Source organism: Agelaius tricolor, unplaced genomic scaffold, assembly GCF_023055355.1.
Source record: "Agelaius tricolor isolate 1412-34295 unplaced genomic scaffold, bAgeTri1.0.p SCAF_16, whole genome shotgun sequence".
NCBI lineage: Eukaryota > Metazoa > Chordata > Aves > Passeriformes > Icteridae > Agelaius > Agelaius tricolor.
Genome location: NW_027269276.1, coordinates 15,237,406 through 15,264,507, shown reverse-complemented (window position 1 = coordinate 15,264,507; position 27,102 = coordinate 15,237,406). Strand labels below are relative to the sequence as shown.

The following is a 27,102-nucleotide window of genomic DNA, read 5'->3' as shown; positions in this document are numbered from 1 at the left end:
GAAGTGCATCAAATAATTAAAGCAATTGCTCTTCCAACACCCTGCCTCACCTGACAGGGGTTTATGCTTCATTAGAGAATTCTATGCTCACAGTGTTGATTCTGTTTTGTTAAAAATCTGTTAAAATCCTGGATGTTCCTCATTAAGATTTCATCAGCTAGATCATGTTAGAGGTTTTAAACTGGATTAATTCCCAGGTACTGAAGATAGAAAATTGCCTGGCCTTGAACTTTCCTTAAGAGAAAATGCAATATCACTAGGAGAATATCCTGGTTCTTTTGATGTAAATAGGAAGCTATAAAAGCAATTTTTTGCAGTTACAATAAAAATTAGGTAATCAAATGACTACAGTGACAGTGTCTCCTCTAAGTATAAATGGCTTAGATTTTGAGGATGAAATTGAATAAAATTTCACCATGTCATCATTAGCACCTTCTTGCTTCAACTCTTTGTGAAGATGTGCTGTAAAAAAGTATCAGCTTGTATGATGTCCTCTTGGAAATTACATGAAAAGGCAGCCTTGTTCCATAAAGATTAATCTCTAATAATAGTACACAGTAAAAGATGTAACAGCTGGTATGGATTAATATTCCTTAATATCTACTTTCATGTGATTAATAGCTGCTTAAGCCCCTACCAGTGGAAAGTGAGCAGTGGTTACTAAGCTTTACTAAATGTACTGTTTGTAATTTTTTTAACAGAATAGGCATTTAAATGTTTTCCATTTTTTATTTCCGGTGATTTTAGTTGACTTTAATTTCCTTCCTCCCTGATCTTCTTGTTGCAGGTCATGTATTAAAAATTCTCTTTCCCAAAAAAAGTGAGCAATGAGTTGTTCAGGGGTTCATCCTCTGTTGTTTCTTATGCACAGTACCCAAGACTATTCTTAACACAATCACTAGTACAATCACCCTAATACAATACAATAATTAATTTCCATGTTGCTTTATTTCTTAAGGTATTTCACAGAGGCTGACAGGTCAAGAGGAAGGCATTTGTTTTAGGCTTGATGTTCACAATAAGTACTAAACATCTTTGTGCAGTTCTACATTCCTAGTGGTGATTTTTATGTTATATCTTTGCAAATGTAAAATGTTTTTCAGTTTGGCACTGAAGAGTAAAGAGTAATTTCCAAAGCTTTTTAAAATATTTATTCAGCATGTGATTAGCTGGATCAGTGCTCAGAGCCTAGGGTTTGCTGTTTTGAAATTATGTTTTAATCACTTAATAATTTACCTACGTTTCATTGAAGTGAGTCCCCTAAATATTTTCAATTATAGATGTGGATTTGCTCATGACACTGAAGACTGTAAATCCAGGTGGGAATCAGGTGTACTGCTCATGAGCTGACAAGTTTTTTTCCATTTAATGCCCATCAAATTCAGAGATCAGGTTTGAGGCTGTTCTGTGCTGCCCAGAGCTGGAACAGCACAGTCAAGGGAGTGCTGCAGAACAGGGAGGGATGTGCTTCCTCTCCCTCAGGGTTTGCTCTTACATGGAGATACTTCAGGTAGGGACTGTGTGGAGCAGAGGTAATATTGTTGGGATTTAGGTGAAATTATGTTGTTGCCTTTTAGCCAGCACAGTATCCTTCACCGAGGTGTTCTGCAGCCTAGCTGCAAATTGTACAGAAGTGTGCAAGTCAGCTTGAGCTCACTAGTTTTGGAAATTAGTTTTTAAATTTTATGACTTTTTTAGCCTGACACTTAGTATCCCAAGTTGAGAATCTTTTAATTTTGCTGTTGAATTTTGTACATGCTTTTGTATTTAGTTCTGATTTCACTTCACAATTCTCTTAAGATATCCTTACAAAATTCTGATTGTTATTCACAGAAGCAGATCAGACATTTTTTTATTTGTATTTGTCAGGTTTAGGTTTGAACAGAGCAGTTGAAAGGTGAAAAGTCAGTGTGTTTTCCTAAATCACTATCTCTGACCATTGGAACACTGCCATGAGATGAGCTGACCTGCATTCACCAAACGTGGGTAACTCTGGCTTTCATCAGCAGTGTCCTTCATCCTTCGAGTCCCAAACTGCTCCATCAGCCTTCTGTCTTCAGAGCAGTTAATTCACCAGAGAAATGCCTCCACCTTTTCAGAAGGATCTTGACATAAAGTAACATTAATTTTGTTCTGTTTCAGTGATAGTTCTGCTGATAAATAGTACTGCATGTAGATCTTCTGGTAAACCAGACAGCTGGGAGAAGGAGGATCCTTGTGGGACCCAGGGACAGGCAGGCTCAGTACCACACTAAAAGCATTTTTTGGGTTTGGTTCCCCCCAGGCACACACCCCAACGATGCCCCCATGGCCCAGAGTGCCTGATCTCTGATGTTGTGCCTCCTGGTGCCTGCTCAGGCAGGCTGGCAGTGGGGATCAGCCCTGAGTGTCTGTGGATCCTGAGCCTTCTGGGCTTGTGCAAGTGCAGCCACCCCCTGAGAGCCTGGCAGGAGGGGCTGTGCTCCAGGAGCTCAGGGTTACTGCTGCATTTGTGCATTTCATTCAGGAAATAGCAGAAGGAAATAACTGGCTCGTTGGACATGGCTGGCCCAGCACATTTGTCATTAGTGTCCCACTCCAGGCTGTGGCCTAGTTAATTTTAATCATTACTTCCCTCTCCCATTATAAATCCTATGGTATTAATGTTTTGCTGTAGAGAAAGCTTTAGTAGTTGGAATAAATAAACCCACTAATGCAATCTCTGATCTTTCTGATATTCACCTGTGTCACTCAGTAGGATTTCTAAATGGTTTTTCATTTGAATTACAGATGTTCTGAAGTAATGTTTTTCAATCCTGAGGGAGAGCCTTGTTGCCTTTATTTTGTATAACAGCCTATTAGGAGGAAGGCACGAGGGCACTTGAATTTAATTGAAACTACTTGAATTTAAGCTGTTAGTGCCATTTTCCATCATCCTCTCTGGCCTCTAGCTGCTGAGGAGGTCTCTGTTATACCCTTTGGGATACTAACCCTGGGACACACCAGGAATCTGAACTGGTGCCAGGTGTGTTGGTTCAGGCACCTGACTATTTTATTTTCTATATATTATATAATTTATTTATATATATATATAATTATTACATTCTATTATATATAATTATATTATAGTATATATATTATATATTATATATAATTATATAATTTATATATTATTTTCTCACAAATTCTTTGTTAGAAAATAATATGGTCCCCACAAAGCCCTTTTAATCTTATGGGTCTATTTCATTAGCAAACTCTGCCTGAATCAAGAGCTAGAGCAAGTCATCTTGCTGTCACCTTGATTTTTTTTCCTCTGAAAGGAAACAGAGGCTATGAAAATTTAATGGAATGAAGATATGGGGGGGTGGTATTTAACTTGGTCAAATTGCTTTGATTTTCAAATAATTGTCATGTTGAGAAGGTAAAATATTCTACTGATATTAAATTTTCACTAGTTTATACATGTTAATATGACTCTACTGCTCTTCAAAGTGTTGAAATGGGTAAGTGCTTTTGTTTTCTGTGCACAGGCACATAAAACATCAAATGCATTGTACTGTTTTGCTAGCATACTACTCAATTTAGATCAGACTTGAGTAATTTAGAATGAAAATATACTAGTAAAACATTTCTATGTCAACCTGTGTTATGGTTGCAGAAATGCTAAATAAAAAATGATTTGAAAAGAACATGAAAACTGGGCTGCAAACCTATTTAATTCCTGTACACAAAATAAGGAAGCTGTATTCAAGTTGCTTTCTGGAGCAATATGTAGAGAAGCAGATGCAGCTTGAATGAGAGAGAATGTGTTTGCAGCTGAAGCTTTCAGAGGTCAGAATTACCTAACCCCAGTTCCAGGAGTATTGACAGGCCCCAGTTCATGTAATCTAATCATTCTAAAGGTGAGGTGATTCCCAGGCTTTCTGGCAAAGTTGCACAACACTCAAAGCTGATTTCTTAGAACTGTTGTGTGGGCTTAACCTTAAGAGGTGTTTAAAATGCACATTATGTTTTGTTGTTGGCTGTATGCAGCAGGTATGAGTCCTTTTCCCCAGCTGCAGTGCTTTTACATTGCTATTTTAATTTTGCTACACTGGTATCTGTTGGAGGATTGCTTTAGTTTAAATGAAACTATACTTATTTATACAGTTACTAACCAGAATTATCATTAGAGCATTATTCAAATAACTGCTATGTGAATACCCCTTATTTCTTTAAACCTCCACTGGCTAAATGGCCTGATGAGCTTGGGAAAAATGTAGGCACACTTTTGTGAAGCTTTTGTAATTACCAGCAAAAAGCTGTGACCTCTGCCCCGTGCTGATGGAATCCATTACTCAGTTCCACAGGACAGAAGTTAGCAGCTCTCCTTCTGCTCGGTTCCATTAGGAGCTGACACAGGTTAATGTCCAATATATCCCTGAGATAGATTATGAGATTGGGAAAAAACACAGCATTTTCTGCATTGGGCTTCAGAGCTTTGTGGGTTCAGTGTGTTCACAGGGACAGGCACCAGCTCAGCCTGCTGAGGAATGTGTCACCCCAGAGGGTTTGCCACTGCTGAGGGATGTGTCACCCCACAGGGTTTGCCACTGCTGAGGGATGTGTCACCCCACAGGGTTTGCCACTGCTGAGGGATGTGTCACCCCACAGGGTTTGCCACTGCTGAGGGATGTGTCACCCCACAGGGTTTGCCACTGCTGAGGGATGTGTCACCCCACAGGGTTTGCCACTGCTGAGGGATGTGTCACCCCACAGGGTTTGCCACTGCTGAGGGATGTGTCACCCCACAGGGTTTGCCCCTGGGCCATCCAGTGCTGAGGCTGGGGAGCAGCTCCAAACCTCCCACAGCACAATCAAGGGTCCAGCAGAGGCTTCCCAGCCATCCCTGGCATTGCTCAGGCAGCCACTCTGGCATGTTCCCCATCCAGGGGTAAGCACATGATGAACAGGTGTGCAATGAAGCACAGGGTCTGTCTGTCCCGCTGCACTGGGGTTCTCTGTCAGGCCACAGATAACCCCAGTGCCCTGCCTGAAAAGGTTTTTGAGCCCTTGGTTTGTTCCTGCAAATTGTATTGGAAAAAGTGCTCAGTACCAGAGAACTGTCCACCAAATCTCGTTTATCAGTGTATGGAAGGGCAGGATTGAGGTGCCACCTTTGCTGGTGTGTTTCCAGGCTTATGCAAGGGCAGTAGCAGTAGGTCAGAATGTGTCACCTTCCTAAGGCTTTCCTGGCCTCCACCATGTTCATGATTTCGTCTTCTTTCAACAGCCAGCTGCACTTGGATTAATCAGCCACTAGATAGAGCTGTGTTATATAGAAAGGACCTCACTCTGCAGCATTATATTAAAATTTGGTATTCCCTACTAGTGAGTCAAAAAAATGGATCAGTTGTTGCACAGGACAGATATCAGATATGACAGGAAGCATTCTTTCTCCAAGATGCAGTAAATTCCCCCTCCATCCCTGATTATACAATAAGATCATGGATCTTTTCCAGGTGTACCTTATAATAAGACTTCAGTGGAGAGTCCAATTTAATTCCTATGCATTAATTATTAAATAAGGCATATCTTTAAATTACCCCAGCAGTTAATTTTTAATCAAGCAGTCATCATAGAGCTGTTTTATCATGACTGTGGACAGGAACCTTGAAAGCAAAGTTTATATTACCTTTTTGATTTTTCATTTCCCATATTCCCTTTCTCCCTTCCTCCTCTCTCCAGTGCTGAGAAATGCTCACATATTGATCCAAGAGCCATAAACATGAGAAAAAGGAATTACCTGTAACATTATCTAATAAAGCAAGCTTGTACTGAGTTTTATTTAATACTTTATGTATTTTTATTCTAATTTATAGAATTTATTGTGCTAAACTTCTGAGATGTGTTTATTATAAAAGTTCATTAGAAAAACAACTAGTGATAGGTTTAGGTCAAAAAACTAGGTTTAGTCTTTTGACTGTGTTTAAGATGTTATTTACCAAATTTGTATTGAACTGTGTGCTTGAAGCTGCAGAATACAGTATAAGTCATACTGAAAGATTTGCAGAAGTTGTGTGAAAGTTGCAAATGTGTGGATTTGACAGCTTCTGCTGGCAGCAAGTGCTGCTGTAAGAACAGGATAAAAAACAACCTCCCTTCAGCAAAAACTACTGATGGCATCCTGTAGCTTCAGCAGGTACAGGCACAGGCATTGTACAGATAATTCCATGTGTATTCTGGCACTGGGCCTCAGCCATGAACAGAAAGAAATCCCTCTGGGTGTTTCTTAGTGGCACATTCAGTTCTTGGCCCTCATTGGAGCAGTTCCAAAGTGCAGGACTTGCAGCCAGTTCAGTGGGTGAATGTCCTGCAGCCATGAAGCCATAACAATGACACAGTTTTCTTGCAAATTCATACATTTGATTTTTCTAGTTTCAATTTTTCATATTCCATAGTTGACTTAAGCAGACAGTTCATAATACACACTTCATCAAACGCAAGCAAAATTTTTTAATAGCCAGTATTATGTGTGTGTATTTGATTCCATTTTGTTCTCAATTCTTGCCAATAAAATGGCACTCAGCCTGCTGGTTGAGTGGATTTGTGATTCTTTCCAAGGATCAGCTGTGGATTAGAGAAGTGCAGCTGGTGTGTTTCTCACGCCAAGTAGTTTGGGCATTTTTTTTTCATTTTAATGTCCTTTTCAAAATAAATCCTGCCTCTTTTCCTTTGCCTTTTTTCAGAATTTTATCTTGTTCAGTAGTAAATTTTATCAAACTGTATGTTAATGAGGCTGACCAAACAGGCATTGCCCATATATCTCTTTATCCACAGGTGAATTTAAAAAGATGTTCTTTGTTTCGTTTAACAAGGAAACTTCTTGTTTAAGGAGTTTAACTCAGTTGTGAGTGAAGCTGCTGGTGTAAAATGCCAATGATCTTACCCTGAGGCTGGTGTGCACTAGTGTACAAGTTCTTGAGAGATAGAACTGATGAGACTTCTGATAACGCTTTTTTCATCTGCTGAGCCACATGGTAGTGGCCAGAGCTGTAATGTAATACTTTTACTGCAGTAGCAAATGTTAATTATTTTGCTCCCCTATGTAAAAAACGTGACTGAAGAACAAAAGCAACCCAAACTTAGCAAGTAATTGCAACTCAGCCATCAGAACATGCAAATTCACTGTTGATATTTGCAGATTTTTCAGTCATGGTACTGTTGTTACAGGCAATTGTAGAAAGTTATGGAAGCAGTTGAGGTGGATAGATCCATTTTAGAGTTCCTTGTCCATGGATTCATTCTGTTCAGTCAGTGCTGGTGCTGGCAGAATCCTGGCTCTGTGACTAGGTCCCTTCACCAGCAGTGATCTGTTAGAGACTGAAGGAAACCTAATGCCTGTTTTAATAGGGGTGATGATTGCTCCATGCATGTAAAAGCAGCACATCAGCCATCTCTGCACTAGTTGTCATCAGCAGCCTCTGTTCTCTGAAGGACTAACATGAGTAAGATTGTTTGTAAGAATGACCATTTTTGCACTTAAAAGCAATAAATAGATGGGATGAATTGTGAAGAATACTACTGACTTCTAACATGTCCAGTAAGTATATTACAGGGTACTCTAATCCTTATTCTCTGTGTGGATGTATCTGCTCAATGCAAATCTCAGTTTGATGGTTGAGTAGCTTGGCTCTTGGCTCCTGTTTGGACTCGTTTACAGTGATAAAAAGATGCATTTACTCTTAAGAAGTTCTCAGGTGAGATTTTCACACTATTCTCTTTCTCATACAAAACAATTCCTTCTTGGAGAAGCACACAGTAACTGGCACATTTCAAGTTCTTCACCAGACCAGTGTGAAAAGCCATGTTCCAAATCCCACCTTTCTGTGCTGGGAAAGTGAGGAGGTGTTTGGTTGGTGTAATTTGGCTGTGCAGCAGAGCATGTGGAATTACAGTGTGCTTTCATCAACTCCTGCTTGTAGCTTTGGGTTCTGCATCTGTTTTATTCAGTTGTGCATTTCAGTGCTTGAAAGCATTGATCATAAGCCTTTCCTTTTGAAAGGGCTCCTTTAACCTGCAACCTGTAACTGTAAATCAAGGTTATTGCTTTCTTGTACATAAAAAGTACAAAGTACTATATGTTTCATGGGTCTTTTCCCAGACAAAACAAACCCATGCTGTTGTGCACAGATTTGCTCACTGATAGTCCTGAAATAGCATTTTGATAAAATTAAGGTTGCTGGCAGTACTTTAAATAAGGTGCCTATTTCCTCTGTGATTCTTGTTTCAGAATGCTGTTTTCTTTCCCCTGTACCATTCTTGAATGGCTGCTGGGGGAAAAAAAGTAAAATATCATGCTAATGCTTTATGCCAGTGAGCTTAACTCTGTAGTAATCAGAGTTCAATGGAACTGCACATTCAGCAAAGTTGAACAGTGCTGAGAACATGTCCTGAGAACGTCCAGCTTATCCTGAGCTTTGCGACTGAAAAGCACAAATCATCTTACCTAATCTTTCATGGGAACTTCCAGCCTGAAAAGCCAATAAAATAAGCACACTGATGGTTTCTATAAGTCCCTGAAAAGGCATTCTTTTGGCTTTAGGCATAATCCAAGTACATCTATATAATTTGGATAGATGCCTCTATCAGAAGTGTGAACAAAGTAATGAATGTAGTAAGAGAGTTATACACACAGGAGGAATCCAAATTATTCTGTGCAGCGAATAATACATGGTCAGTACCTTTATAGTGACTTTTGTTAAACCCCTCAGTGAGGCTGAGTGCCCCTTGACAAGGATCTAGTACTCTCTTGGACTTGTTCAGGGAGCCATTCAAGAAGAAAAGGAGTGCATCATTTCAGGATTTTTCAGAACTGTGATAGTTTGGGGACAAAAGAGGATTCAAGACAACAATAGACTCCAGCCTGTACCTGTCGAACCACAGCCTTACTACCAGCCAAGCAGGAAGAGAGGGGCAGGCACTCCAGGGACATTGAGATAAATGCAGTGGGATCTGTGGATGTACTCTTTGCAATCTTGGCTTTTAGGGCTGTAGGATAAGAGAACTCTGTTCAGGCCTAGTGGAATTTATCAAGAAGCCAGTATGCAACACTTTTATATGACTTTCAGTAAAAGAGAGACAGTGTCATAATGGACAAGAAGGTCCTAAACAAGCCCAGGTAGCAAAAAGTTTAGACCAGAAATAGGCATCTCTGCCCTCCCTCTCTCTCTCCTTTTTTATTCCCTGCCACTCTCCCTAAATGGAGAGCTACAACTTTCCTGAATGAATAAATACCATGAGGGTTAATGTAACTCTACTAACTGGTAAGTGTAGGGTCCAAACAGAGTGCCCCCACAATGTCACTTATGGTCCCCCTCCCAAATAAAAGGGAAAGCAAGCAGGGAAGCCATCTAAGAGAAATTCTCATGGGCTCCAGCCAAAGAATATCTGAAAGAATTTTTGATTTAGAATTAAATAATTATTAATTATCTTGAGTAGCCAGAGCACTGCAATTCTGTAACTTGTTGTGGTATAGCTTTGATGAAATATGAGAAACATTCACTCTTGAAGGGCAGGCTAAGGAGGTTGATACACACTGTGTATTCCAGCAGGATTATTACAGAGCAGGTCTTGGAAAGGAGATAATGTCCCAGATTTCAGTCTGCCACACGAAAGTAGCATAGATGTGATTGCTGCACCTAAATTGCAAGAGGCTTGCTAAATGTTTTCAAAAGTGTGTATAATATATTGCACATGTACTTTAATACATATATATAAGGTCTGTGTATGCTTTGCACTTCACAAACAAAACAAAAAAAAATCTGTGTCTGACTTAGCAAGCTCTCAGTCTCACTAGCAGGGCATGATTGGAAGCCTACATGCTTTTGATAATGTATTTTGTACTTCCATATCTTCTGTATTCACATCTCAAATTAGATCCAGGAGGGTACCAGACCTTTTGTAGTAAATTTATATTCCTTATAATCTGTTCAGATGAGTCAGCATGGAAATAGGCATAGAGATAGGGTCAAGTCTTGCCATATAAATTCTGTTACCAAGATTCATTAGAAACTCTGTTGATTTATTTTAAATTTCAAAACTTCTGCTTTGCTCTAAAACTGTGCTCTATGTTTAGTGACCTTCCCTCACACTGGACAAATCAGAAAAGCAGTCTTGTGATGAGTATGGCAGTAGCACAGGATGGGAGGATGAGCAGCAACATCTTGACTTTGAACTCACTTCTGTTTTCTCTTTTGCTATTAGAAACATGTCAAGTAATTAATTTGACAGCCTTACGTTGAGAATAAATTAATTTATTGCAAAGTATACATTTGTTCAGTTTCAAGTATCACTCTCAGCTGTTGTTTCAAAAAACACATCAGCTGTTGGACTCTAACCTTTATCAATATTTTGCTATTTAACCTCCATGCTGAAGCAGCTCTTTTGGCCCCCAGTGACAGTGACAGTTCCTCTCCAGCTGTTTCTGTGATGGTGCAAGGGCCTGGATGTGTGTCCTGCACAGCTCTCAGGTGGACTGGTACCAAATCTTAAGCTCAGCAAATTAATGTATTGGTAGAATGGCATTTAGGGTTTAGTTTAGGTGTGCTGTCAGCTCTGCTTTTGTGCCTGGTGCTGCTGTACAGGGTCACCAAGTTGTTTAAATTGCCACAGTCTTTATAGAGGGATATGATAAAGCTTGGAGCTGCCATGTTTGAACATGCTGTCCTGAGACAAAGAGAGCTTGAAGATTGTCTTGAATAGAAAGATAGAATATTGTCTGTCTAAATTTACCTGCTGAATTACATACTCTATGGCATTTCAAGGTGAAATTATGGTATTGCAACCCATGTGTTTCTTTTCTCGAAGTGCTAGTCTGAGAAGAAAGTTAGAAATGCAACTTTAAAGGGTAAATTTTGCACATGTCTCATGGCATCTAATGAAATTGAGGATTTACTCAGAAACACTTGCATTTTTTCAGCCACTGCTACACCTGGTAGCAGAGAAAATACTTGCATTAAAATGTAAAACTAAATACACTAGGGAGAAAATTCCTGAATTCTTTTTTAGTGGTTATACAGCTCAAGATTACTGAAACTAAATAAGATTTGGAGATTTCCTACCCTTCCCAGTAATGCTTAGAAGAATTATTAACTTCAGAATCTCTCTAACAAGAGCATTTGCTGCTTGCTGGCATTTCTGTTTTAATTACTGGGGGGAACATAATGTGTTTGACAAAGCTGAAAGCTGCAATGCCTCATACTGTTTCAGCAACACACTGTGGTTTTAATTTATCTTAACCCATATTGATCAGTGGGACTTGAATTTATGACAGCAGGTTTCTAGTCAAATGTCCCACGATTCCAGAATGCCTCCAAGCTGTTTGGCTTGGGACTAACTCTAACTGCACAAACTTTAATCAGCAGGTAAATAGCTGTCTGCTGTGTAGGGCTAAGTGGGAGTTTGTTCATTAAAGTCTTGAGAAGAACACAGGTGGTGAAACAGAGAGTGCTCTCTTTATTGTAAAGACACTGGTTTGTGCATGCATAGACATATCATGGGCTGAACAGCTTTCTGGCTATGGCATAGTTTTGTGGCAGTGTGTGGGTTCATCATGGCTGTAAATTAAGTGTGTGTGTGTGTGTAAGCATTTACAGAACCAAGAGTTAAACATTTACAGAATCAAGAGTTAAGCAAATGCCTTTGTGTGGAAAGCTGGATGTAAGCAGAGCAGGTAGGAGAGGAATTCAAGTGCTCAGGCCCCTGTGGAGCTGCTGGCATGGGTGGCACTGCTGTGTTCCTGCCCTGAGTGATCAGCACTTTTTTCTTCTTTGTCACAGCTCAACTTTGATGTCAGTTGTGCTTAAGCAAAACACACAGTTCATTGCTGTTTTTTCTGTACAAAGCCTCTTCAAACACCAAAAAAGGGGGTGGGGGAAGGAGAATTGTGAAACGTATGCAATTGCCACTGTTGCTATGTGAAATTTAAAAGCTTTCCCTTAGGGAGGAGTAGTACTTATGGCACTTGACTGTATTACAGAAACACATATCAGTGGCTGAAGCCTTGCCAAAAATAACTCGTTTCCCTCACACTTCTCACAGGATCGAACAGCCTTTCTTACATTAGCACCAGATTAAAAAAGGCTGTGTCAATTCTCGTCTCTTTTGCTTTAAAAATACTCTTTCCAATTCCAATCACTTGACATAACTCAACAGGAGTGCTGCAGATGCATTCAGAGTTGAACCTGGGCAGTAAAGAAGGCAATTATTTAACTTAGTTATACATCTCTGTCATCCAGAGAAGAATTGCAGTGATAGTATCACACAGCTGAAAGAAACGATCAATTTTATTTTATAGTCCTGTCCATGTAAAAGCACTTATTCCCTGCATAAGCTGCAGTATGTATTTTCCAGGAACTAGGTGTTTTCAATGGATTGAAGATTGGGAGGGAGGGAGTGGATTGTATAATGGAGAGAATAAGGGGAATGCATTTTTTATTGCTGCTGCGCTGGGTGGTTTAATCAGATCCTACTTAAGGTCATAATACAGTTGCTGGGGATGATAGCCTGTGCTTCAAACTGGACAGATAATTCTATTCCATCCAAACCCATTTTGTGCAGAGATTATCACATTTCAGTAAATGTAGCTTGGGTTATAGGAATCAGAATGGGAATTAAGCATTTCTCACCACTTCTGTTCATGGGTTATAGTGTTAATTGATTACACTTCAAGGCTGTTGAGTTGTTGTTTGTATCAGCTGTTCTACACCCAGGGTGCCTGGGTAATTCATCACTGGTAGGAAGAGGGTTTATGATCATTTTGCTATCAAACTGTTTCTTCTTTGGGGTTTGGCTGTTATGAATGAATTCAGGTTTTATTGGAGTTCTAGAGGCTACAGACAGTGCTGTGGTTCAGCCCACAGTGCAGTAAGGGAGGTGCCAGCCCTACCTTACCTGTACCACGGCCACCTCACCAGCAGTTGCAGTGACATGATGATTATCTCATCATTTCTCATCTATTCTGGCATGTATAGCTGTGACATTTGTATTTATGCTCATCACAATTCTCACCAGTTAGTAGTGGTTTATTCTGTGAAACCCTGTTCATTACTTCAAGCTTTAATTCAGTTATAAAAGAAATAGAGGCTTCCTTGAGCTGCAGTTTTTCTCTGATATGACAACAGGTTTGGCTTTTAAGCAGCATTTGGTTCCTCTCAAATGATGAAACTTGGATCCAAGGGGATTTTGACACTGTGTTTTGTGGTTTTGCCACCCTCTCCCCTTCTTCAACATTTCTGAATTATGTCCCATTGTAATTACCGCTCACTCCTTTGTGACTTTGATGTTTATAGTTTACTAGGGCATTTCAAATTTGATTTGGTCTGATCATGGCTGTGGAAAGAAAGATTACAGTATTTACCTTAGGTGTTTTTCAAGAAGTCTGTCTCAGTTCCTACTCATGCACAGTTTTACAAATAGTCTTACACAAAAAACCTAAGACATTGCAGCTTACAGTGCATTTTAGTATGTCAGAGTTCAGCTCCCACATTTGCTATCCATGAATTTTACTTTGGATCTGTGTATGCATGAGTGTCTATATGATATGGCTCGAAAGCTCTCAGAGAATGCTACATAAACACTGCAAAAGATTAAATTCAGGGGAAAACTTTCCCTTCATACTATTTGAATTAATTTGCTTTTATTAGGAGAGTATTTTCAAGACCAGTAAGTACCGATAAGAAATGGTACATTGTGTTGATTTCATTGATAGACACACATTTGGGACACACCAGCAAATGCATGAGATCAGAGAAGTGTCATGTGCTTTATCTTTTTGTTAGAAAGGCTATTGGCTGCATTCAGTAAGTGAGCTATCAAACATGCCAAACAAAACTTACACTTGGGAAAAGTCATGTGAGCTGCCCATTATTCCTACATAAATATAACTGATTATCCAGGTATTGGATTTACAGCACTTGTAATAAAACCTGTTCATTTTTGAAAATAAACAAGTTGTTTGCTGTCAGTGAAACAAGAATATTTTTATTTTGGTGGTGGCAGTAATAGGGGTGTGGTCTGACAGTGAAGGATGTAATTAAAGCTTTTTTAGTATGGACTCTTTATTGTACATGAAAATACTGTTTAAATCAGTAAAACCAAAGTAATGAGTTCTTCCTTGCTGCTTACTCCCTGTAAGCATATGGGTACTGTTGGAAACCAAGGGAATTTTTTTCTGAGACAGTCACAGTGAGGGCAGCAGAGATGCATATCTTTATCCCTTTCCTTCACAGTGCATTTATATCAAGCCATGTCACAAAACAAACTCCAAGTGCTGTGAGCCTTCCCATAGTATGAGTGCAGGCATCCATGAAAACTATCCTTTGTCTAGTGGCCTTTTCTCTGAGAATGTAATTTTTTTCACTCATGTGTGTTATTCCTTTGAACTCTGAATGAACACTTTGGCTGAACTTGGCAGAATTATACATTTAGAATTAAATGCCAGCAGTTTCTTCCTCTTACCATGCAGAATTTTGTCATAGGCTTTTCAGACAGTAAGCACAGCAGACAGTGTGCCCTTAACAACAGAAGTGCACATTTATTAGGTTTTTAGCCAACTTGGTTATGGTTTATTTTACACACATTGTGTATAAGGCCCTTTGCTTTTACAGGGCTGTTCCCCAACCCACCCCTGGAACATGCTGGTTAATTCCTATTGTATTCTATAACTACTGTGGTATTATCATTATATTTTTAGAGAGAGAGATTTATGTGTTATTTGAAGTACTGTTCAGAACATTCAGTAGGCATCCTGACAAGCTGTGGCATTGCTTAAAATGCTATGTCTGAAGTGTGGTTTTCAACATCATCCAAACTTGTTCTTTCTTTGCAGTGCAAGTGAGGAAAGTGTTCCTGTTGCCTGTAGAGAGATCTTTGATCTGAGTCACCTTAAACCGAAGTTTTTAACAGTTACAGTTTTGTTCTTTTTGGGTGGATGCACGTCTTGGTTGTCTGTCTTGAGTCTTACACTTAAACTGAGGTGCCAGAGCAGTTATGGTGTTCCCAAAGGGGAACGCTGGCAGGCTGCATGTCCATCACATTTCTTATAAGGAAAAAGTCTGCAAAACTTGTGTTTGATTTTTATCAATGCTGTACTTTCTCAGGTGTGTATTTCTGTCATTGCAGTTTGGGCTAACAGATGGAAGCACAAAACACACGGGGGGGATGTTTCCAATATTTGTTCTTAAAATGTGTCGTGCCTTACAAATTTAGGTGCTGTAGATACAACTCCCATTCTTACATAATGGCTGGCCAAGGAGAACTTGTTCAGCATCAGAGAGGAATTAATTGCTTATTAACTTCCATTTCTGTAGAGTACCTAGCCAAAAAAACATACCACATTCCATTTTCAGAAGGGAGTTAAGTGCCCAATTCACTTTTTTGTATTAATTTTTTGGCTTACATATCTTTGATAGTATTTCTTGTCCAATAGGTCATCTTTTTCTAGCTCACAGAGTACCCCACATTCTAGATAACAGACATCCATAAAGGCCTCTTAAATTTGATTTCCCCTGGAAAAAGAAACATCTGTGGACTTCATTGTATGTCTTCCCTCCATTTCTGTGCTGACCTTTCAAGAATCTTCCATCCTCCATCCTTTTTCTAAGCCAGAAGGAACTTTGTCTCACTAGGAAACCCAGGGTCTGGTTCTAAACCAAAGCTGTTTCAACTGCACACTTTGCCATTTAGGGCAGACAGAAGTTGAAATTAGATCTGTAAAATATTTTGTTGCCAGCCACAGGCGAGTAGACGTTCAGTACATTGAAGATAAGTTATAGGATCAGGGAAATAAGTTTAGAGTCTAACAGTGCAGTGCAGCAAGAACAGGCAGGCTGCCTTTAGCTCCAGACAGCAGGATTCTTAGATGTGATTCTGGATCTCACCCTTATCTGTTGCATTGTGGCAATTATTTTGGCCCCTAGCTCATGGAGGCAAATGTTGAAAGTTAGAACAAAGAGCTACCTGCAGCACACAGTGTCCTCTGCTATTGGTGGTTTTAAACTATTAGAAGATGCAAAAAAGCCCTTGTCAGCAAAGGAATTAGTTATATTGACAAAGGCAACAGGGTATGAAAATGCATGTGATATGTAAAGTTACAAAATTAATGGCTTATTTACGACTTCAGCTGTTTTAGTACAGCATTTTGCCCAACTTCAAATTGTTCTAAAAAGGATTAGATATAATTAATGCTGTGTGACCTCCTTTCGTCTTCTTTTCAAAGAATGTAGAGCTGTACATCTAATGAGGACCCCTGAAAGGACTATTATGTCCAATTGTCTCAATTATGCAAATAGCGTTGATATTTTAGCAGAAGGGAGGGGATACTTCAAATTAAAAGTTTCAGCTTCTGCTTTAGCCTTTCTGCAGTGCCGGCATTTTTACAGCAAGTACATCCACTGTTTGAAGAGAGGAAAGGAGGTTTAACAAATTGGAGATTTGGGCACTATCAAAGTAGATTTGTTGTGCCTTGTTCCACCATGAGATGAAAATACCCTCTGGGCAGAGAGATGGGTCATGAGACTTCTAAAGGATTACCTTCAAAGGGAGTCATGAGATTGGTTTGAACAAAGAAGCTGCTCACATGCTTATCATATGAGATTCTCTTCTTAAAGTGGTGGAAACCCATCTCCTTGGGAATTCTCATGAACTTCAGAGACTGGAAGTCCTAACAGTAAGATGAATGAGACGTCTGAACAATAAACAGAAAGATGGGACAGAAGCGCAGAGTTAAATGCACTTTATTTATTCTAGCTGTAATTCATCTTTCCAAACTCTGAAACACATCCAGGGACGAGCAGGTAGGACATGATTTTAAATAATTTTTCATTTTATTCCTGATAGTCTTCTACCTTTTGTCACAGCGATGTGCACAACTGAAATTTGTGCCAAAGAGCTGCGTAGTGACCTGCAGCTGATGGGACACAGATAATTCCCTTGATCTGATTAGACTTCTTCTTAGATTTCTCATTTTGAAGGATGTGAAACATGAAGTACTAGATGCAAGAAGGCAAAATGAGTTTTCAGGTCCAAAAATGATGTCTCAACACTTCAAAATTAAAAAATTGCGTGAGCGTGACTGTAATGCGACGTAGAAAGACTGGCAAAGAAACACCACATACCTTACATATTTCAGTATTTTGAATGCTAATATTTCGAACTACCTCTGCAAAAAATGGGGAAGGAGTTCTGGGGTTTTCTTTATTTTGTAGGTAGTGATTTTTCAGTTTTTGGCGGCTGTTCTGGGTTTTCAAAATTAGCCAGTAATATTACTTTATGGAGCTCTCTTGTGGCAATACGCCTTCTGATGAGCAAGCTTCTTTCTGTGTGTATTTGTTTCCAGGAGAGTTTATCAAGGTCTTATGGGTAGGCATTATGGAAGTCTTGGAACAGGAAAAGGGCAGAATTTATGGTGGTTTTCCCCACCTCAGTGAGTGCTGGCCATAAAGGAGTTCCCCAGTGAAATACATTTAACAAACATCAGCAGCCCCATCACATTCGTACCCGCAGTGCTGCTGCTGCTGTCATGTGAGGAAACGCATCCCTTCCATAAAGCTCATTGGGCTGGGAGGTGAGAGGTCTCAGAGAGCCCCAGCCTACCTGTGATCTCTGAGTATCCACACACCAATCTTTCAAGAGATTGAGGAGCTAAGGAAGCCCAGGTTTGACCCTTGTTCCCCCCCAGCTCTTTGAATCATGGCCCCAAAGAAGCTCCCACCCTCTGCTGTGTCCTTCCTGCCCTTTGCTGTGGTCCCACTGGGCCCTGAGAGGCACCCACCACCTGCTGAGCAGAGACAGCCATGGAAACAGCTCCTGGCCTGTTCCAGTCTCCTTTAGTTCCTCTAATTCAGGATTTAAAAGTTTTCATTTCCATTTTTGATAACAGATTAAATTGAGAAAATCAAAACTTTTATCACAGTTTTTCCCCACTATCACCTTAATTCAAATAATGAATAGACTGTGGCCAGCATTTTAAAGAGAAGGAACAATGTGCTGCACACCATGATAAAAAAGTCCAGAAACATCACTGGACATACTGTTTTCTGTTCTATGGCACCCATTAGTTCTCTTCACTCACCTCTTCATGGGTGTTAGATGCATAAGGACTGAAAAGATTGGCCAAATTTTCTGAAAACTGTAAGCTCTGCAATCTCCCATTGCCTTCATCCTCTGTAATTATTTCAGCCCTGAAATATTCAGGTTTTCAGGAAGTTCCCAATGAATCTTGGCAACTCTCTGGTGTACATAATGCAATATTTCAAACATAAGTATTTGGAGTCTGCAGGAAATAATTTAAACCTTAAATTCCAATGCTTTTATAAGGATTTCTGAAATTTCTGGATTTCTGGATCTATGAGAAATAATTTTGTGCAAACCCTGCTACCCAAGAGTTTAAATAGCTGGAAATTCTTTTTTTGAAAATGACAGAAAGCAGCAGGGAATAAAATGCATCTGATTGTGGCATATTCTATGGAAGGTTTTAGATCTTAGCTAATGCCCAGAAAAAAATTGCTCTACTGAGTGTGAAATTAGCCACAGAAGGTTGCAAATTCTCAACAGCTCAAACTCTTTAACAGAATTCTACCTGAAGAATCTTGCTGTCAGGAAAACTCTGTGCTGCAAACTAATGTTAATTTCTCCAGAGACAGATTGGCTAACTAGTGTATTACATACATATTTCCAAAAGGGTGCATATTCACAGTACGCAGCAGAACTAAATATTTATAGTATCTTTTCTCAAAATATGTATTTGTTCAGCATCTCCAGGATTGAGAGACTTCTGAGATATGCATATATTCTTCATATGTAAATATAGAAATGTTGCTTCATAGCAATTTTAAAGTGTGTTTTATTAATGTGCATCTCAGTATGGCCTAAGTACTGGTTTTTTGTCACCACATTTTGAAAGTGTCAGTGTAAAGAATTCTTCAAGCCCAGCTGTTTAATGTGCTTTGCACTTCAAGTAGTACTAACTACAGCTGTGCATTTAGGACAAACTCTCATAGATGAGTAATGTTCCATGCAACATGTAGTCATTTTCTTCAGTTGTTTTACCTTTGTGGTTTGCCCTATTTCATAAAGAAAAAGGTCACAAACCATACGATTTTATGTCATATATGAAAAATCAGCATGACAAGCTGACTTGTCAGAAGTTGTATAGTTCTCTCTGAACTAGGATCTTGTAATCTCATATATCAAAGAAGTGCTTATACTTTTAGTCCTTTTCCAAACAGCAAGCACATCTTTGATTATTTCTACTCTAATACTTACTATTCCTAATAATGTGGACTTGAATGACCCAGATCTCACTGATGGAGGCAATATTCTAGTCCTAATCAATGTTTTTTGCATCTGCATGTAAGTGTGGGCTAGTTTTTTCTGTAGGCATGATTAACATCTATTGACACAATTTTCTAAACCACAAATAACCAGGAGAATTAGGTATGTGGGTAGTTTTAGTAAGAACTATTCTCAGGCTTAGCTTTGTATTAAGGGAAGTACCTTGTCAGATTGATCATGATTTCATAAGTGTTGATGAATGGCACAAAGGAAGGTTTGCTGTTGAGGACGTTGAATCCCAGGGGTTTTCATTATAATAGCAGTTTTATACTTCAGGTTAGAATGAATGGCCTGTACTAAAGGCTCATAGTTTAAAATCATTTAAGAGAAATAGCCCACATGCAAATAATCTGGAAGCACCCTGACTTCTTTTGAAAATATTATCTAGCAGAGTCTTTACATTAGCCAAGACAGATAATAGTTATAGTACGAAAAACATTCCTGAGCCTTGTCAGAACTAGATACCAGGGTCATCTTAAATTTTTAAATAAGAATTATCTACAAAATTATGTTACAGATGAGACTAGGAATTACCAGGCTACTTTGGCTAATGTAATGTTAGAGGCTGCCTGCTGTCTCTCCCTGCTCGTCCATCCTGCAGTATCAGACCTCTTGAGAGTGGTCACTTAGGTGAAGTAGCTCACCACCTCTTAGTGTCTTGGTTAGTGTGTAAGATCTGGGAGTAAATCCTGGCCCATGGATTGTCTATGGGCTGAAGGTTCTTTGGGGAGAAAGGTGCAGAGGCTCAGTACAGGTTGGTGTTTGTGCTTCCCATCTCCAGACAGGAGGGCTAAAGGCAAAAGGAGGATTTGGCAAGGTATTAACAGAACTGGACTAAGTAACAAATGGAGATTAACCTTATTGTTAGCATGTCTTCCCTGAAATTTGGTGCAGTAAGGGAAAGGACAAACGGTTGCAGGAATGCCTTTTGCTTCCTTAAAATGTGTTAGATGTGGTGTGTAAGGTTGCCAGTGAATTTCTTTCGTATTCCACACAGAAGAATTCTGTACTGCAAAACTACACAGGGTACGTTCTCCCCAGGCATGTGCTGAGCCAGTGCACTCCAAATGGTTCTTTAAGTTGCTTTATTATAGTTTCATTAGCAGTATAGTTACATTAGTGCTGGGCTGTGCCTGCCTCTCTGTAGGAGTTCATCCAACACTTTGCTCCTGTGCCTCCATGGACTTTGTGCTGGAGCTGGGGCTCTCCACCATTTCAGAGCCAGCCAGTCTGCTGTGCTATTGAGGCTGTAGCTGTTTTTCACATTGCATAACCTCTGGGGAAGTGCTGTGTATCTCTCAGAGGTGCAGCAGAATCATCTTAGCTTTGAAAAAGGAGCTTGTTACTTCTTACTTCCATACTTTCTAAACTGTGTCCCTCAGTTAATGAACACGGAGAGAAAATGGAATAATTTTCTTTTTATGGCAGATGTTTGCTGTGCCTCTCCAGGAACACAGAGTGTAATGAAACCATGAAAGCTCCTTACAGCTCTCTGTGCAATGTAGCACCATTTTCTGGTTTGCACACCAGCAGCAGGAGGGATTTCTGGCCTCAGTTTGAAATAACAACCTTGCTTGCCTTGCTTACAGACACTGCCATCCTGCCTGGTGCCTGTTAGTCTCTACCACGGAACAAGAGGCTCCCCGACAAAGTTGCTACAAGAGCATGGATTCAAATTGAACAATATCAAAAACACAGTGGACTGTCTCCAGATCATATATAAAATTTGACAGAACTCTGTATCACTAAGAATAAGAATTGTCTCAAGCAAATAGGATTTTATTTGAAAGAATCTTTAAACTGTTACAAATCCCTTCTTGATGCTCTTATTAGCAAAAAATATAAGGGCTCCTCTTTCTTTTGGGTGTTGTTTGGTACTTCATACTTACTAAAGCTGCTCTAGGTTCTACAAATAGATTTTTGATAGAACTCATGATAACAAGAATTTTAGAAATTTCGTAGATTCATAGGCTGTTGCTGTGTTCTGTAGTTGGGGGCATTGTTCATGGCTCTGGCTTCTTTGTGGCATAACACAAATTCAAAACAGCATTTTGGTTTCATGCTCTGTACTTATTTAGCAATGAATAACTTTTCAGTAAAATCTTACCAGTTTGTGAGTGGCTACAGGATTGGCTATTAACATACATCACATAGTTTGGAGGATTTTTCTCTGAGCAAGACCTTGTTATTAGGAGGAATGTAATTTCTAGGCAGAACTAATCACCTGAAAGATTAATTAGTTGGGTACTTGGAAAAAATGTTCCTTCAAAGTGAAGAAGAATGATGAATAGTGTAATTGGGATGTTGCATTTAAAGGCAGCACAAAATAGCAATTGTTCTCATGTCAGGATTTAAGTTCCAGATAACAGAGATTCTGCTAATATAATGATTTCTTTTTTCTCCCAACTGTTTATTGTTCTTATTTACTTTCTTTTAAGTAAGAGTGCACATGCTCTTGATATGAGTTTCATTTCACATTCAGATTACTTCTTTCTCTCAGTATCTCATCAAAGCAAACATCCCTGTGCTCAAATCTAGCCTAAATATCCCAGTTTAATTCTGTAGAGCCTTCTAATTTTATGATTGGTCGACACAGTTGAGATTTGATTTTCTGGTAATGCCACCTTTTCTGCAGCATACTGCAAGCCATAGGAGGATTACCTGAAAAGTTGGTCAGAAGGTGTTAACAGGGCTACAGATGAATGTTTCCATAAATAACAATCAGTTCACATCCTAACAAGATGTTGGTCAAAGTAATTTGTACTAGTCCACAGATGTAAGCTCTGCTGCCCAGCCAGATGCATTTTTGTATTATTGTGTGCTTGACTTAGCCTGAACAGCTCTGTCAGAGCCTGTATTATTCATGACATACATTTGTTTGGTCCCCTGCCTGCTCCCTCAGTTCATTTGTGCACCAGGCACTGTCTGCGTGTCCAATCCCCATCGGTGCACCAAGCCCTGCTGTTCTCATGCCTGCTCACCAGCTGGGCCTGGCCCAGGCTAAACCTCTCTGGAGAGCAGCAGCTGTGGAGTATGTGCTCCTTCCTTGTGCCCCAGGTGCCTCTGAGCTGTGTGAGAGCAGAAGCTCTGCAGTTACAAGGTGAGGCCAAGCCCCATCCCATCCTGTCCCCAGTTCAAGCAAGCCAAGCCATCGAGCAAGGACACGTTCCAGGAGCAGCACTCTGGGGGTCACTGGAGCTCTCAGAGCTCAGTCCTGCTTTTAGACCAGAGCTTGGGCTTTGGGTGTGCTCCAGTGGCACAGCAGACTCTCATCCCTGCCCCTCTGTCCCTCCCCAAATTCTTCCACTCCCTTTGCTGGTCATTCCATTCATCACAATCACTAAATGCTGTGCCATCCTGCAGGGGTGTATCTTTACTGAAATCACAGCTTCTGGTGACACAATGTCATGTAAGAGTTTGCAGCATGACATTTCCAGTGGCTTTCCTCTGCTGTCTGGATTCCCACCTTGGAGATTCTCCAAGGATGTATTTTTTGGTGCATAGCCCACCTGTTGCTCTTGCATAAAGCTGCAGTGAAACAGGGCTGCAGGCTTGGTTTTGATACAGCCTGAAATTCAGGCCAAGTGCTTGTTTACCAAATGCTTGGTTATATATGAAGTGAAATACATAAAATTTAATGTTAATTTTGTAGAAAACTGAAATTATCTATGTGTGGGAGAGAAAATTCTCTTCAATTGCTGCAGCTAAGATGATTCCATTGCTTTTTTCTCAGCAAATAGTGTAATTCATTTGCAATAGTCAAAGGATAATTGGTCTTTTTAGAACTAGTTCTTGTGTTTATTAGTTCCTATATTAGCAAGGTGACTAGTGGTTTAGGGTCTTGCTTTTGTTACTCTGTAATTTCCAAACCAGTTATACTGATTTCCTTTTGTTTCTGAGGAGGATAACTTTATAATGCTAAAGACAACTAGCAAAACCATATAGAGTAATAATATAAATCCAGTATTAGTTCATGCTGTTTCTCAGCAACATATTGGTTTCTAGGCTGAAGTACACAAATTAGCAGTGGTTTGGGGTTTTTTTTTTTGTCATAGCTTAGGAGACCTGTTGCCAGTTTACATAAAGGAAAGCAAATATACCACTGAACATCTGAAATGTGGTTTTTTCAAAACTAGGTTCTAATTAATACATTCAGTATTTGCAGTAACAAGCATGTTTGAACTTCACTACTGTCAACAAGTTGGGATCTGGGGTTTTTTTTTTGTTTTCTTCGGGGGGGTATGGAAAACCACCAGTGGTTGTTGGTATGAAAACTGTAGCTGATCTATCAAAGTCCCTTAACAATTCATCCATTCCAAGGCTGTTTAAAAGTGCTTTTTTTTTTTCATTCTCACAAGAGACAGTATGTGTACTTACATTTTTCCTTGAAAGACCAAGAGCTTTTCAATCCAGAGAGAGAAATGTACAGAATCTGTACAAAATAAGTGGAGAAAGTGCCCATTTTCTGACAGTAAATGTTTCTGCTCAAGTATTTGCACTGGATTATAATGAAGCTTTGGTTAAGCAGATTAAACAGACAAAAGCAGCGAAACTTCAAAGGCTGACCAAATGTGCTGAGGTTTTTATTTCCCCAGTCTGTAATGCCTGCTTTTGCCTTCCTCTCATTAGCACAGAAAAATAAGCCAGTAGAGCACAATGTGTTGTCCCTCTGCAGTGCCTGCAGCGGCTGATTGCTAACGGGGTTCTGGGGGTGAGTATCGAAGGCTTTTCCAATGCAGCAGTAGATAAGAGACCTCCTCTGAGAAGGGGTTTAAGAGCAACTGCACAGCTGAGAGTTCAGCTGTTTGTAGAGCTCCTTTTAGATACCAAGATGCAAAAGATTCCTTCCAAACAGAGATGTTAAATCTGTGACTTAATCAATGGTTAATTAACTATTTTTAACATGCTCAAAACAGCAAAAGGATCTCTGTGCTTTGGTAAGCTACAAGGAATAAGGTAAAGCAGTATTCACTGGCATGGTGTAACAATCCAAACTGATTTGATATTTCTGGGTTGCATTTTCCAGTATTCTCTACAGAACAGTTAAGTGTGCAGCATCTGTTATGGTTTTTATTGTGAAAAGTGTTTCCTGCACTGTGGGATTGATTCGGGCTTTTGTGTCAAGGAGTTACCAGAGACCACGCAGAATTTGGAAGTTTTAATCAGCTGGGGGAAGGGAATATGTTTAGAATATATAAAATAATAAAACCAAATTATTTAAAAAATTAAATATGTGCAATTTTAGAAGTACAGAAATTATGTAAGCTCTGTAACAGGTTCCTGTTAAGCTCATTTGATAATGTTACAGTTCATTAACTAATATGGTGTATGTGAGAAACAACAACGCTGGACATAGTTATGAAACAGCAGTAAATTTGTACCCTTTGTACATTTGTGTACTTTTGGAATAAGTTTGAAAAATTACTGTAATTCAAATCAAATGGACTATTTTTGGCTCTCTGAATATTTTGAACTGCCTACATACCTGTGAAGTAGCAAAATCTCATTCTGAGCAGGTAAATGGCATTTCTTTGATTTAACCACCCACCTCCACATACCACAGAGCCTCAGGGATCTCACTGTTGGAGATGTTTTCTCTGGATTTTTCTAGAACTGGACTCTGATGGTATAGAACAAAAGCATTTTCTAAGCTTCACTTCAAATAATAATATTGCTAAAATTTGTCGTGTTGTAGCAGCCTTGCCAGAAGATGTATGAAAAGAATCTTCTCAATAATTTTGGAAGAAAGGCTTTTTAATTTCATTTGAAGAAGGAATCTGTGGAGTCAAGACAGAAAAGCTGACTAAGACCCACAGCCTTTCAATATTAAATATAATACTCTTTACCTTCTTATTTCGCTACATGGCCAAGCCCTTTATGCTACATGCCTGAGATACATGCCTTGGCATTCAGAAAGCAAGTAAAGCTGTAAGCTACAGGAAGCTTTGTGAGCTGTTATTTCTTCCTCACTGTTGTGCTGTGAGGTCCCAGACAACTCCTTCTAAAATGACATGAGATGGTCCTGCCTTGGTAAATCAGCAAGATGGGAATGGAGAGCAGAACTGCAGGATCTCCCAGGCCACTGACTGCCCAGACTGGCTCAGAGGCACCTGAGAGAGGTGAATGTTTGTGTGCCTGAGCAATTAGGGACACCTTTTTAATGAAGTAGAAGCTTGGTTTGGCAACTTCTTTGCAGTTACTTGCAATGAGGGAACTTCAAGTAGTCCCCTGTAATTTTAGATATTGTGGAGTAAATGAAGAAGCCAGATGGGAAGGAACAAGTCAACAGACAAAGGAGCTTCAGAGACAGCTCTTGCCTTGCATGAGAAAGAAAGATGAACTCTGAAAGCCCCTGTTCATCATGCTGGAGCCTGTGCGACACTCGGAGTGTGGCAGGTCTCAAAGTGGCTGACAGAGATCTGCAGCTGACTTTCTTAAGTCAAAATCAGCAATGATTTTAGTTCTTTCTCTAGGAAAAGTCCCTTTACTTTTTTTCAAGTTTGACTGAAAGTTGTTGTGTCCTTTTTAGCTTCTGTGTCTGCAAAAATTTAATTTCACTGCCATAGCACAAACCAAAACGTACAACATTTGCTTGCAACTTGAAAAGACAATTTCATAATTCAAACTCAGAAGAGGCAACTTTTAGCAGCAAGGCAAAGGTATTGGTATCATCCAATTGTGAGTGGTTTTTAACATTTTTCATTTCTTTAAAGTTAAAAGGCTTCTTTGAATTCACTTTTTAAAATTGGTTTGCAAGTAGGAAAATAGGCCAAGACAATATGAAGGTCGTTTTGTTCCTTCTGTTTCAAAGATACCCAAAGAGTTTGTGTTTTGACTGTCACAGGGTATTTCAATTGAAAAATGCTCCTTCCAAGACACATGTCATTCAGAGTCAGATGCCTTAGGAAAGACTGGAACTTGATTTACAGTAGGAAAAAAATTATGTGAGAAGATAGTTATGAAGGGAAAGTTACTGAGGAGAACTTTCTGTGTACAAAGAATTATACTAAAGCATTATTTGGAATAAATACTATTATCTATTTATTTCACAATTTATGCTGATTTTCTGTGCTACATTGAGTCCATTAACTGTTTACTGCAGTAGGAAGGAGGAGGTGCATTTTTTGGTAGAACTTGAAACTTCAAGACCATCTTTCTTGAAAATTCAAGATCAAACAGAAGGGTTTTTACAGACATTTGAGATTTTAATTTTATCCAAGTCATAGAAATTCACATCACTTCATGAGTAGATGTATCTGGTGTTTAAAACTGATGTAATGAATTTAGTAGCTGAAAATAGAAGATGAATGTTGCTGTATCTGCCACACAGAAATATAACAGTATGTTTCTTTTTCTTTTTTTTTTGCCTTTCTCTCTTTTAAGGGTCAGAAGGCTTGGATAGAGAAGACCTTTTCTAAAAGAGAATGTATCTATATAATTGCCAACAACAAAGACACTACCAGGTAACATTTGAAAATTTTGTTTCAACAGAAAAGCTTAATACCAGAGAAATTCAACTTTGTTTGGGTTTAGATGTGTGAAACCCAGTTCAGTCACTGTCTGTAAAGGGAGATGACAGGGGAACAAAAGCACAAGTCATGCTTGCACTCCAGTCTGCACAGAGCCATGGGACTTGTCTCACAGAGATGAGAGATGGCAAGGCTGGGAGCAGGGAGGCAGTGAGTTGTTAGCTCCTAACTTTGCTAACCATGATAGATTCATAGTGAATTCTGAAAGCAAGGGTGCAGC

General features: G+C 39.4%; 1 protein-coding gene across 4 annotated transcripts in view; it reads left to right on the top strand.

The window, feature by feature from the left end:
* TRPM1 (transient receptor potential cation channel subfamily M member 1) overlaps positions 1-27,102 on the top strand; it is a 77,823-nt gene that overhangs the window by 15,070 nt on the left and 35,651 nt on the right. For all 4 annotated transcript variants that reach the window (XM_071441724.1, XM_071441721.1, XM_071441723.1 and 1 more), the window contains one exon: positions 26,737-26,816. In XM_071441724.1, the coding sequence (XP_071297825.1) occupies positions 26,737-26,816 (80 nt within the window). The remainder of the gene's footprint in view (positions 1-26,736; positions 26,817-27,102) is intronic.